Below are 15,233 nucleotides of genomic sequence, written 5' to 3' on the forward strand. Positions count from 1 at the left end.
TCACCCATGAACCTGTTAGAAATACAAATTCTCATGCTCTATCCCAGATTTACTGAACCAAAACTCTGGGGGCAGACCCCACTGATCTGTTTTAACAGTTCTTCCACAGTTGATTCTAATGCATGCTGAAGTTTGATAACCACAGCTCTTTACCAATAAAGAAACAAATATACATGGATCTCAGGAACCAAAGGATAATCTGTTTCAGTAAAAGAACTAGTTTTCTTAAATCAGAAAAATGTGGACACATTTCTAATTTAATTTGGAAATATATCAAATAAAAATATTATGCACCCACCCAGTTTAGCTATTATAAAGTTCACTCCTACAATTCAACATCCAAACTGATACTGCATATTTAATATTGGGCTGTGACAACTCATTGTGAAAAAATATGCTTGATACTGAGAACTAACCCACATTACCTTACAGAGCTTAAAAGACCATTCTCCAAGCTATGATAACAAACAATATTTATCATAATTGTAGAGATTCTCAGAAGCAAACTAGAAGTGGATTTAGATTATAAAAGATACTAGTTTTCAACAGAAGATTTTAAAAATGGAGGAGAAAGAAAGGACAGAAAAAATTAAAATGCTGAATTTTTTTAAATAGTAGACTATTAGGCTGGGTGTAATAATCCCAGCACTCTGTGAGGCGGAGGCAGGAGGATCGCTCCAACTCAGGAGTTCAAGGAGGCCAACCCAAGCAAGAGAAAGATCCCCTTCTCTGCAAAACATAGGAAAATAAGCCAAATGTGGCGTGTGCCTGTAGTCCCAGCTACTTGGAAGGCTGAGGCAGATCACTTGAGTCTAGGACAGCGGTTCTCAACCTATGAGTCGTGACCCCTTTTTAACAATGAAAATACACTGCAGCATTAGGAAGGCTGAGAACCACTGGTCTAGGACTTTGAGGTTGCAGTGAGCTATAATGGCACCACTGCACTCTAGCCTCAGTGACGAGTGAGACTCCATCTTCAATAACAATAAAAAGGTCGACATCACTAACCAAAAGGAGATTCTAAAAGAATTGAATAAAACTTTTGGTAAATCTAATTACGAACACACATTTTAAAAACTGGCTCATGAAAAAAAGAGAAAATCTGAATAGACCAATGACCACAGAAAACAAATTCATAGCAGAAAATTTTATGTTTAAAAAAGCATCTTTTTAAACATAAAATTTAAAGATGCCTTTTTAAGATGCCAGGAGATTTTACAATAGAGTTGTAAGAAAAATTTCAAGGAACAGATATTTCCCATTTCATATAAATAATACTACAGAAATGTAGAAATAAGATTAGAAGCTACCCAAACCGAAAGTCTAAAATAAAACCAATATGAAAGAAGGGGAACCATGCCGACTCATACTAGACCATATGGGAAAGCAACAGGACTGGTTAGGAGGTAGAGGGAGAAGGATGAAATGTGAGCAAGATCTTTTTCCATGGTTTCTGTAGGACATACAGTTTAGGATTGGCTAGATTGAGTAACTTCAGCCGGCTCAGGACTTTAGGAGTTGTTTCTCTAATTGTTTGGTATCCAGTTCTGGGATGCTTAGGGAAGTGGGACAGTGGCACAAGTGTTGGACAAAGTTGGTGTCTTGGGTGTGGGCTCTGGATTGGCTGGTCTTCATATGAAAGGTATGCTCACAAATGAGTTGTTTACTATCTGTAGGAACCGGCTAGTCCTAGGAGAAATCGTCTCTCAAGGGTCAGCAAGGTCTAGATGTCAAAGCATCAGAAATATAGAAAATAATAGAAAAACTAGCCAGGTGTGGTAGTACATGCACTATAGTCCCAGCTATTCAGGAGGCTGGAGCAGGAGGATCACTTGAGCCCAGAAGTTTGAAACTGCGGTAAGCTGACACCACCACACTCTTGCCTAAGCAATAGTGCAAGACTCTGCCTCAAAACAGTAAAAATACAGAAAATAAAATGGCATGATTACTACAAAGATTAACCAACAAAACCTTGGTAATTTACCTTAGGAAATGAATTACTTATAAAAAAAAGACCTGAGAAAAACATGAAGATGTCACTTCTCCCTTAAAATCATGTAACTAAAGATTCCGTGCCATAAAAGGAATTCAAAGAAACACACTTGATACTAAGTTAAATGAAAAATATTAACAAGAATATATCAATCATGTTCTCCTGTACAATATGGTGATTAGTGTGACCATTCATAACTGCCACCAACCTATTCCTCTGTAAAATAAAACGGTTCCTTGTAGGTATTATTTGAAAAAAAAAAAAACTTAGTGAGATTAACAACACCTTTAAAAATTATTTTCTGATCTGGGAAAAATAACTTATTTTGGTGGGGGGGGGGTGGCACAATCTCACTGTTACCCTAGGTAGAGTGCTGTAGTGTCACAGCTCACAGCAACCTCAAAATCTTGGGCTCAAGTGATTCTCTTGTCTCAGCCTCCCAAGTAGCTGAGACTACAGGCGCCCGCCATAATGCCAGGTTATTTTTTGTTGTTGTTGTTGTTGCTGTATTTGTAGTTGTCACTGTTGTTTAGTAGGCCCCAGGCCTGGTTCGAACCAGCCAGCCCCGATGTATGTGGCCAGCGCCCTAACCACTGAGCTATGGGAGTCAAGCTGAAAAAATAACTTTAAGAAGAAATGTTTTAATTGTCTTGAGATTTTTGAGTTACCAAATGGTGGAAATACTCTTTGTCAATTCAGGACAGCATCATTAGCACATCCTTCTTCCACATCTATGACATTAAAAAGTCTGTAACTGTTAGGTTTATTATTTAAACTAGTTTTAGAGTTGTCTTTATCATTTAAATTTTTTTTAAGAGCCTGCAACAGCAACCATACACAATAATGAAAACATCAACGGCAAGACAAGAGTGACCTTCTATCGCTGCTGCTATTAAACAATGTACTTTACCATCTCTTAGAAATAAGACATAAAAACTTGCCTAGAAAATAAGAATGAATATGTAAGTACATAAATGTAAATAGAAATCTCTTCAAGGATATACTTTGGAGATACGGCAGGTTTTGGTTCCAGACCACTGCAATAAAGCAATATTGCAATAAAGTAAAACACAAAATTTCTCATTACCCAGTATCTGTTAAAATCATATTTACAGCATTTGGTAAGTCTGTTAAGTGTGAAATACCATTATATCTAAAAATCAGTATACATATCTTACTTTAAAAATACTTTATTGCTAAAACTTGCTAAAGATCGTCTGAGCCTTCAGTGAGTTTCTTAATGCAGGATTGCTGCTAACCTTCAAATTTTGTAAAGAGCACGTCTGTGAAGCACAACAAAATGATTATATCTGTGTAAACCAAAATATTGATGACTATCTGTGCATGGTGGTGTTACAAGTATGTTGGGAAAGAATTCTTCAAGTCTCTCTTGCATGTCTGCACATCTTGCAAACAGAGTCACTAATTTCCCTTGTTCTGAAGTATCTTTTCCAGGATATTTGTATTAAAAACAGATTTGGAAGACAGAGACAGTATGTCCCTTTGGAACAAAGGACATGTCTGTTTACTGTGCAAGATAATAATGTCTCCTATAGGAAAGGTCAGACTTACTGTCCCATCATAAAAGATTTGGGATTCCCCTCTTGTAATGCAGTTTCTACCTGGCCTTCTTTACATCCCCCCCTGTGGGAAATAAAGTTTGGAATAGACATAAACACTCATAGTCAGGCTTGCGATTGCTATGCATATTATAACTTTATTTCTGATGCAGGAGTGTGTATCTTCTGCCAACAACCATTACTGCTTAGTTTCCAAGTAAGGTAAAATCTCAGATCTTTCACAGTTTTGAGAAGGTTAATTTGTATCTTCACTATTCTTCTTCTTCTTTTTTTTTTTTTTTTTTTTTTGCAGTTTTTGGCCAGGGCTGGGTTTGAACCCGCCACCTCCGGCACATGGAGCCAGCGCCCTACTCCTTTGAGCCACAGGCACCGCCCTATCTTCACTATTCTTATATATATATTTTTAAATTTTTATACAACAAACATGTATTAAATTATTTGCATAAAATAAAATATTTCTTAGTAATCCTTGGATGGAAAATAATGAATGTCTAAACTAAATTAATGATGAAAACAACAGAATGGAACTATTCATAAGGTTAAAATTACCATCATCCACTCTCATGCTTTATGAATTTAACCCAGGATTCAGATTATCATATTAGGTTTTATAAAAGATTCTGTTTTGCAAATTAGATATACTGATTTAAAGCCAAAAGTAGTAGAGAAACTTCCAAAGTAAACTAAAACCAATGGAGATAAAAGATTGCAGATCAGCAGTGAGGGGGTAAAGAACTGTGAGTGAATATCCCCGATATAAGTAACTAGTGTGATATTTAATGAGGTAATGAAAATAACTTTATATAAAAAGTAAATTGCTAAATAATAATTATTTAAATTTTGCTCTATTTAAGGAGTTAAATTTTGGTTGAGGTTGAATCATCTTTTTTTTTTTTTTGAGACAGTCTCACTTTGTTGTCCTCAGTAGAATACTGTGACATCATAGCTCACAGCAACCTCAAACTCTCAAGCGATTTTCTTGCCTCAGCCTCCTGAGTAGCTGTGACTACAGGCGCCTGCCACAATGCCAAGCTATTTTTTAGAAACGGGGTCTCACTCTTGCTCAGGCTGGTCTTGAACTCATGAGCTCAAGCAATCCACCTGCCTTGGCCTCCCAGAGTGCTAGGATTACAGGTGTGAGCCAACACACCAGGCCTAAAAAGAAAATTTTTTTAAGAGATAGGATCTTGCTGTTGCCCAGGCTGGTCTGGAACTCTAAGCTCATGTGATCCTCCTGCTTCCCAAGTAGCTACGACTACAGGTATGTACCACCACATCTTACTCAGGTTATTTTACTAATTTAGGATCTCATAACAGCAACATTCTGTCATATTAAACAGACAAGGTTAATTTGTATCTTCACTATTCTTCTTCTTCTTTTTTTTTTTTGCAGTTTTAAGGTAAATAAGGTCTCACATATAACAACCATCAACATATATTCATTTCTAAAAATTTTATGGAAAATAAACTCAGACCCTAGAAGCTGGCTTCACATTCAATCACTAAGAAAAGATAATCAAAAGAATATGAATTGCAAATACACAAATGAATAATACGGTCTTACCTTCTCTCACCCATCTCCTAATTTCTTCAATCCCTCTCCTCCTAATTTCTTCACTTTGTCTTAAACAGCAGCACTATGGTCTATAGGTAGGAACTTTGGAATGGAAACTATGGCCCGTCTTCTCTTAAAGTACAAATAAGCAGTTAAATATTCATTTACAAACTGAGGAAAATACTTCTAACAATAGTTTTGATGTCAAGTTGCTCTGAAATCCCAAAGCATGGCAGTAAGTACAGTGCACACTACCTTAGAGGAGCTTTTGATTGCTACCCAAACATGATATTTAAAAAGTATAGCACGCTTAAATAGAGACTGAGAACAGTTATACACAGCCCTCTATGTAATAAGCCAGAAGGTAATAAATCATAGTTTATATTTATTATTCCTGTTTATTTTATAAATTTAGTGATTAACAAGTATTCTTAAATTACCTAAGGAATGTTTTTAATAGGAGTATTTTAGTAAAAAGTGCTTTTTTGCTCTTGTTTCTACACTTTTAAGAAATCACACTTTTATGAGGGCAATGCTCAGGCACTATTTATTGACAACTTTCAAAATATACAGAGTACCTAGGAAGAATAAAAGTGTCAACAAAACACTAGAGGAAAAAAAAATGTCAACAAGTTTTGCCTTGTAAATTCAAACCCAAGCAGCCTAGATAAATGTTCACAAAATCAGCATTCTCTATAAACATCTAGAAATAAAACGTCAAATGCTTTCCTCAAATCTAACATTGTATGCTGTCCTCACAACTCCACTTAACTACTTTTACCAAGGTCACCTAAGGTAAATGACTTCATCTGTCCTACCCACCTCTCTGTGGCATTTAGCACTACAGATTCTCTTATCCCTTAGGTATTCTTCTCTGCGGAAACTCTCTCGGTTCTCTCTCTGTCCATCTCTTGCTCCTGTCTCTTAACTTCTCCTAAAACATCTGAATTTCTCAGAATATAACCTCCACCGTTCTTGCCCCATTTTATACACTTTCTTTGGGTGACATCTCCATGCCCATACTTTACTTTTCTATAAATCCTTATGTATTTCCTATCTAGACTTCTGTTTGTAACTCTTAAACTCATATCTAACTGCCTACTAAACACTTCTCAGATATCCCAATGGCCAACTCAATTCAACAAGTACAAACAAATTCTTGAAACAACTTGTTCATATTACTTTTTATCCATACATAAGTTTAATTCATTCAACATCTTTTAAATCTGCAATTTCCCTCTATTCCCAAAGCCATGCCCACACTGTCTTGATCAGATTTTTAAAAATAGCACTCTAGGCCAAGCATGGTGGCTGAAGCCCATAATCCCAGCTCTCTGGGAGGCCAAGCTAGGAAGACTGCTTGAGGCCAAAGAGTTCAAGACCAGCCCAAGCAAGAGCAAGACCCCCATCTCAACTAAAAAAACAAAAAAAATTAGGTGGGTGTGGTGGCACATACTAATCAGGAGGCTGAGGCAGAAGGATCACTTGCGCACAGGTGTTTGAGATGTAGTAGTGATGATGATGCTACTTCACTCCAGTACAGGTGACAGAGTGAGACTGTCTTAAAAAAAAAAAAGAAAGTCCCAGCCTGAACAAGAGTGATACCCTGTCTCTATTCGAAATAGAAAAACTAGCCAGGCACTGTGGTAGGTGCCTGTAGTCCCAGCTACTTGGGAGGCTCAGACAAGAGAATTGCTCAATCCTAAGAGTTTGAGGTTGTTGTGAGCTTTGACAACACAGCACTCTACCCAGGATGACAGAAACTCTGTCTCAAAAACATAAAAGGTCACTCTGACTAGTCTCTTCAATGGTCCCTCTCTTCCACCTCACTGACCACAGAATAAATTCCAAGACCCTTGGCAAAACACACAAGGCCATAATGTAGTGGTGAACTGGCCCCTGTATGATGTATAATATCACAGACTCATTACCTAGTTTGCATTCTTTATAGGCTACATCCTGACTTCACAGGCACTACTGTAATAGATTCACATCTGTTTTTCATTTGCTGTTTCTTTTCTTTAGAATATCCTTTACTTTTACTTTCCTGAAGGTCAAATACTTCTTTCTTGAAAAGTCAGATTAAGTATTCTACTTTGAGGCCATCCTTGAACCTCTTAAGTAGCATTAATTGCTTCTCTTCTTTCTCCCATCTCTGTACTCAACAGTTTCATTAATATGTTTATTACACTGGTACAGAAGTTCTGGAATTACACTCCCTGTGATCATCTGAGGGAATCACACTAAGGTGTTATCTGTATCTTTCTTTCATATTCTTGTATATTCTCTCATTCATTTATACTGGGTTGAAAATGTTCTAGAATCAATTGTGGTTATGATCGTATCATTTTGTAAAATACCAAAAACTACTGAATAGCACTAAAAAGAATAAAATACTTTTGAATAATTTAACAATAGAAGTACAAGACTGGTACACTGGAAACTACAGAGCATTGCTAAGGGAAATGAAAGAGCTAAATAAATGAAGAGATATTCTGTGTTCATGGATTGGAAGACAATAATAAGATGGCAATACTACTCAAAATAGTCTACAGATTTAAGGTACAAACTCAGTAAGATTTTTCCTATTAAAATCACAGTAGGATATTTTTGTAGAAACTACACGGTGATCCTAAAATTTCCAATTTTGAAAAGAACACGGAATTTCCCATTTTGAAAAGAAAACTAGTAGTTCTTGATTTTGAAAGCAGATTTAGGGAGTTGGGTTGGGAGTGATGACTTACTTGTTGTAAAACTGGATTGTGATGATGGTTATAAAACCAGAAACATCTCACACCTCCTTCAGTAAGAATATGGCTTTTAAAAAAAGACTTCACAAAAAGTAAACCAAAGGGAAAAATCCAAAGATAATGTATAAAACTAACTAGATAAGGAAAAAGTAAAGTCCAAACAAAGATTCTGAAGATTTAAATTAAATAGGAATGAATAAGGATATAAAAAGACAGAATCACAGGTCACTGGCAATGACTAACACTAACCAAAACTGTTAACATTTACTGAGCATTTACTATGTGCCAACTATTGTTATTAAGTGCAATTATAAGCCAATTTACTGTCACAACAATTCTATTCTAGAAGGCATATTGTCTTCTACTGCAGAGAAAGGGAAACACTCAGGTTGAAGACCATACATAAATTTATCCAATGTCACAGACTGGGAAAATGGAGTATCTAGTGTGTATATGGGTTTTGCCACTAACTGTAATGGAAAGAAATGTCAAATGACTATGAGGTCTTTGGTTCCCCCCCACCCCTGCCATCATTATTTCTTACATAACTATGCAATCTTAACAATTGTGTTTACTTAACTGTGCTCACCTTAGGAAATGAAAAACAATCACACCCCCAGAATCTAATTTATTTCAAAAAGGCTTAGATAAAATGGTTTACCTGGCATCCATACTGCTTTTTATTTTATGAGGAATTACTAAAAAATACTTAATTGGAAACCTTTTTCCAGTTTAAAAAGAGTCAACAAATCTTCGGTGTAATCATATACCTTTCTTCCATATGGTTTCTCTACCATATTGCTGTCACTGTCAGAATTTTCACTCTGAATTGGTTTTGTGAACCCAGATTTGGGCATTTTATAGCTGTTCAGCTAGCTTCTTCTTTTATCAATCTTCTCATCCTGGATCTGTAAAGAATGGATATATAAGGGTTATTTGTGTGTTGTGTGTGTGTATATGTATATACATATACACACACACACACACATGTATGTATATGTATATACATATACACACACACACACATATATACATATTTAGACAATAGACTCTATTTAAGTTTACACACCACAATTAGTTCAATTATTTCTCTCTCTAAACTCCAGCTTTCTGGGTATCCAAAAGCAGTAGAAGTGGATGCAGTGAGAGTGTTTCTTTCTCCAGCACAAATCCAGAGGTGGGAGTTCCTAACAGACTGGTAGTTCTATGTTGGTCTAGAAGTCATTTCCAAAGACTCAACCAAGTACTTGTTTGATCTGAATAGTAATTTTACAACATCTAATTCCCTGTATTTATTTTTCTTGAGACAGAGTCTCACTTTGTTGCCCTCAATAGAGTGCTGTCGCATCATAGCTCACAGCAACCTCAAACTCGGGCTCAAGCGATTCCCTAGTCTCAGCCTCCCAAGTTAGCTGGAGGTGCCCACCACAACACAAAGGTATTTTTAGAGATGCGGTCTCACTCTGGCTGGTCTCGAACCCGTGAACTCAGGCAATCCACCTGCCTCAGTCTCCCAGAGTGCTAGGATTACAGGCGTGAGGCATCGAATCCAGCCTAATTCCCTGTATTTAAACACTACCTACTTAAAATTACTGGAGTAGTTTCTTTTCCTTCACTGAAAATCTCCAGGCATTAGTATTCATTGATACAATACTTATATCGTACTGTAATGACCACTGCATGTGTCATTTTCCTACCAATGTGTTCACCTTCTCTCTACTACTCTGCAAGCTGACTTAACAGGTCAAGGACTCTCTCAGAATCTTATGATTATTATTAAGCTTATGCTTGAAAGATTCAGAAAAAATTCCAAGATGGGGTTTTAGATATAAAGGAGAAAATTGTGAGGCTAGACCTGGGTTGCTATCTGATGACTATTAGCTACATGTGGCTATTTAAACATAAACACTAATTAAAATTAAAGTATCGGGGTGGCGCCTGTGGCTCAAGGAGTAGGGCACCAGTCCCATATGCCAGAGGTGGTGGGTTCAAACCCAGCCCTGGCCAAAAAATAAATAAATAAATAAATAATAAAATTAAAGTATCTACTATATTATACAGTGCAGATACACATTTATGTCATCTCAGAAAGTTCTACTGCATACCACTGGATAAGATTAAAGATGCTGGCCAAAGGGAGCATTACTTGGGCCACAACAAGCATGTCAAGCTTACACTATACACTTCCTAAAAACAGATTATCATAGATCTAAATAAGCAGTCATTCTAGTATCTATGTGAATTATTAAAACTCAGATACCTGGAACAGTGTATTAGTAAAATCTGCCATGCTTTTCAAATTGTCCTACCAGTGCTTTAAAATTTGTTTGGTTTTGATAGAAACAAAAACAAAAATCCTTTAAATGAACTGAACTAATTTGTAAATTGTCAAAACTATATTAATCTGGATATAGCCAAATTAGAATACACGTGTAACACACACACAAAAATGCCAAAGTTCTAATAATTAGAGTTTTTCATTAACGAGGAAATAGACTTGAAGAAATTAATAACCTTTTTTTAATATTATACCCAATAGGCAGAGCTTACCTTGAGACCATTCAACTATTTCAACTAGTACTATAAAAGCAGAATCATTTAAACACAGCATTTGTCCTCAAAGCTAGCCATGTGTAGTGCTTGCAGAGTTATTAAAGTTACAAGACATATATTAAAAAAAAGTGAATCAAAAGCAAAAGTGAGCTGTATGCTACCTATCTATAGCCATCAGCCTAAGTGAGACTATGAAGATAAAACATCACCTCCTTTGCAGATAAAGCAAATTACTGAACTAAATGAGTGTCATATAACATTCTGGGAGAAAACTATAGGGGACTATTATGTTAAAATAGACTGTTAGGAAAAACTGACCTTATATTTCAGTAACTTTATCTAGAAAACATTCAGTACTAACATAATAAAAACCACAATTAATCATAATCTAAAAATACTACTTCGATCAACAATTATAAAGCATTTAATTATTCTGGGTCCAAGATGGATACTACAATCACTATAGCAACCACTATACTAACTATACAAAGAAATAATAAAAATTATACTACCTAAATTCATATTTTAAAATGTACAAAAAACCAAATAGAAAGTGAAAAGGAAAACCTGAGGAATGAAAAACAAAAAGAATAAAAACAAAATGACAGGCCTAACCCAAACATATTAATAATTATATAAAATATAAATGGTTTAAACATACCAATGAAAAGACAGAGATTGCCCAAAAGAGGAAAAAAATAACCAACAAGAAATTCACTTCAAATATAGTAATAGGTAGGTTTACTACTGCACTCTCATGCAGTGGGGAAAAAAAGAATATTTAAATGAATAAAAGAGTCAAGACTGTTTTAAAAATTAAAAAAAAAAAAAAAAAACTAAACAGAAAACTAAAAGAAAGAAGACCAAAAATAAAACATAATACAAATATAATAATAGGTAGATCAAAATGAAAAAAGATGTTATGCAAGCACTAATCAAAAAAACATCTTGAGCTGTGCCTGTGGCTCAGTGGGTAGGGTGCTGGCCCCATATACCAAGGGTGGCGGGTTCAAACCCAGCCCCAACCAAACTGCAACAAAAAATAGCCAAGCATTGTCGTGGGTGCCTGTAGTCCCAGCTACTTGGGAGGCTGAGGCAAGAGAATTGCCTAAGTCCAGGAGTTGGAGGTTGCTGTGAGCTGTGATGTCACAGCACTCTGCCGAGGGCTATAAAATAAGACTCTGCCTCTACAAAAAAAAAATATTGAGTAGCTACATTAATGCAGATGAAACAGACCTCAGAGCAAAGAGGGACAGTTTACAAACTGATAAAAGGATCTATTCACTAAGAAGACATACCAATCCTAAATCTGTGTGTGACCAACAAGAGTTTCAAAATACATGAAATGAAAACTAATAGAACCAACAGTTGAAACATAAATTCATAATTATAGTTGGAAGCTTCAACTACTTACATGTTAAGACAGAAAATCAGCAAGGCCATAGAAGAACTGAAAAATGACATCAACCAACTGGATCTAATTGACATTTACAGAAAAATCTACCCAGCAATAGCACAATACTCATTCTTATCAAGGGCACACAGAATATTCCCCAACATAGGCTACTTCCTGTGTCATAAAACAAACTTAGCTAAGTTTGTTCTCTGACAATAAAGAAGTTGAAACAAAATCAATTATAAAAAGATAACAAGAGTATCTCCAAACTAAAAAATAAAATTCAATGAAACTAAAAACCAGTTCTTCAAAAAGGTCAACAAAATCAATAAATCTCTAGCCATGCCAATTAGAAATGAGAAGACCTACATTATGAATGTTAACAATGAAAGAGGAACATCACAACAGATCCTATAAAAACTTAAAAGATGGGCGGCGCCTGTGGCTCAACGGGTAGGGCGCCGGTCCCATATGCCGGAGGTGGCGGGTTCAAGCCCAGCCCCGGCCAAAAAAAAAAAAACTTAAAAGATAATAGAGGAATATTTCATGCAAATGAAGTGAAACAGATAAATTCTTTAACAGGCACAAACTACCAAAGCTCACAGAAAAGACAACCTCAATAGCCCTGTTCATTAAAGAAATTAAATTCATACTTAAAAACAAAACTTTGGGCCCAAATGGCTTCAAGGTGAATGCTACAAAATATTTAAGGAAGAAGTAATGCCAATTCTACACAAACTCTCCCCCACCATCCCCTAAAAGATAGAACACATTTAATGAGGCCATCTTACCCTGATACCCAGAGCAAGCCTTTTATAAGAAATTACAGACCAATATACCTCATAATGATTTTTCTAAAAAAGAAAACCTCAACAAAATACTAGCAAATCAAATCCAACTATATATAAAAATAATACATTTAATTTTTAAAACTAATGTTCAAAAATTAATCTAGGTAAATTTACTCTGTTAACTGAAACAATAGAAACATGACCATCTCAACAGAGAAAAAGTATTTCATAATATTCAATACTCATTAATAATAACTCTTAGCAAACTGAAATAGAAAGGAACTTGAATGCTTCCTCTTCTAAGATTGACAACTAGGCAAAGATATCCACTCTTACAACTTCTACTCAACACTGTACTTACTAGTGGCTCTATTTAGTTCAGTACTTTCAGAAAAAAATAAATGTTATATAGCTTGGAAGGGAAAAAGTAAAACAGTACTTATTTCCAGAGGACATGATCATCTGTCTAGACCAGTAGTTTTCAACCTTCCTAATGCTGTGACACTTTAATACAGTTCAAATTGTGGTGACCTCCAACCATAAGCAGCAAAAATAAAATAATTTTATGGTTGGGGTCACCACAACATGAGGAACTGTATTAAAGGGTTGTGGCATTAGGAAGATTGAGAACCACTGGTCTAGACAAAGCAAAGCCATCTACAAAAAAGCTATTAGAATAAGTATGTATAGGAAGGATATCGAATACACAGTCAATATATGAAAACTAATTTTATTTCTACATATTAGCAATAAGCAATTGGAAGTTGAAATTAAAAACATGGCCAGGTGTGGTGGTTCACACCTCTAATCCTAACACTTTGGAAGGCTAGGTGGGAAGACCGAGGCCAGGAGTTTGAGAACAGCCTGAGCAACATTGTGAGACCTCCATCTCTACAAAAAAAAATTAGAAAACTTAGCCAAGGTCATGATTCATGATACGTGCCTGCAGTCCTAGCTATTTGACAAGCTGATGAAAGAGGATCTTTGAGCCCAGAAGTTTGAGGTTGTAGTGAGCTATGATGATGCCACTGTATTTCAGCCCAGAAAACAAAGACTCTTGTCTCAAAGACAAACAACCCCCCCCAAAACCCAATGACTTACAATAACATTATAAATAATAAATTCTTAGGGATTAACTATGACAAAATGTATGATAGACTATACAAAACACTAATGAAAGAAATTAAAGATGACCTAACCATATGGAAAGATAAGCCATCTTCCTGGATCAGGAATACTAACAATATTAATTAATATTAATAATACTAATTATTAGTATTAATACTAATAATAACAGAATACTCACTGTTATTAAAATATCAGTTCCTCTCAAATTAGAAGATATAGTGAGCAAGACACTATTTACTAGCAGTAAGACTTACAGATTAAAGGAACAGAATGGAAAGTCCAGAAATGGATCCACACATATATGCCTGATTTTCAAAAAAGCTGTCAATACAATTCATTGGAGAAAGGCTATACTCCTTTCAACAAATGCTGTTTTTACAATTATATATCCATATGTCAAAAAAAAAAAAAAAAACACAGACAAACAAACAAAAGAACCCAGGAGCTTTGACCCCTACCTCATTCCACAGAGAAAAGGACAAAAATTATCTTAAAATACATCATACATCTAAACATATGAGCTAAAACAATACAAGTTCTATCAGAAAACAAAATATTTTAGTGGCCTTGAACCAAAGATTTCTTACGTAGGTTATGAAAAACAGAAAGTACAAAAGGAAAAAAATAGATAAATTAAGACTTCATAAAAACTTTTGCTCTTTAAACGACCCTGTTAAGAAAATGAAAAGCAAGACGGTGCCTGTGGCTCAGGAAATAGGGCACCGGCCCTATATACCAAGGGTAGCAGGTTAAACCTGGCCCCGGCCAAACTGCAACAAAAAACTGCTGGGCGTTGTGGTGGGCACCTGTAGTCCCAGCTACTTGGGAGGCTGAGACAAGAGAATCGCTTAAAGCCCCAGAGTTTTAGGTTGCTGTGAGCTGTGGTGCCACGGCACTCTACCAAGGGCAATAAAGTGAGACTCTGTCTCTAAAAGAAAAAAAAAAAAAGGAAACGAAAAGCAAGCCATACTGGGAGAAAATATTTGCAAATTATATCTTTATAAAGGATTTATGCCCAAAATATATAAATAACTCTTATGAACCAGTAAGATATTCCAATTTTAAAATGAGTAAGAGATTTTAACAGTTCATCAAAGAACACATAGTGAATGGCAAATAAGTACAGGAAAAGATGCTCATCTTCCTTGAGTCACCAGGAAAACCAATGAGATGCCCTCCTCACTCGTGTGTAAGACCTAAATTAAGCTGATCTCATGGGGGGAAAGGGTTGAAAGACAGGACAGATACCAGAGATGGTGAGGGAGCCATGAAGAGAGATTAATTAACTTATACAAACAGTTAGATAGAAGAGTTACGTTCTTCTATAGCAGAGAATGACTATAGTTTAACAACAATATACTGTATGTGTCAATGTAGCTAGAAGATAGGACTTGAAATGCTCCAAAAACATTGCAATGATAAATATATACACTGACTTGATCATTATATACACTGACTTGATCATTATACATTCTATTCATGTAAGA

At 35.6% G+C, this 15,233-nt stretch overlaps 1 protein-coding gene across 8 annotated transcripts in view; it reads right to left on the minus strand.

The window, feature by feature from the left end:
• Nucleotides 1-15,233, minus strand: part of ANKRD12 (ankyrin repeat domain 12) — a 125,158-nt gene that overhangs the window by 83,854 nt on the left and 26,071 nt on the right. For 4 of the 8 annotated variants that reach the window (XM_053572034.1, XM_053572033.1, XM_053572032.1 and 1 more), the window contains exon 2: nt 8,649-8,786. The exons of 1 other annotated variant lie outside the window; for it this stretch is intronic. In XM_053572034.1, the coding sequence (XP_053428009.1) occupies nt 8,649-8,735 (87 nt within the window). In that variant the 5' untranslated portion in view covers nt 8,736-8,786. 3 more of the 8 variants (XM_053572035.1, XM_053572037.1, XM_053572038.1) reach the window with 3 other exon arrangements.

This window comes from Nycticebus coucang, chromosome 19, assembly GCF_027406575.1.
Source record: "Nycticebus coucang isolate mNycCou1 chromosome 19, mNycCou1.pri, whole genome shotgun sequence".
Taxonomy (NCBI): domain Eukaryota; kingdom Metazoa; phylum Chordata; class Mammalia; order Primates; family Lorisidae; genus Nycticebus; species Nycticebus coucang.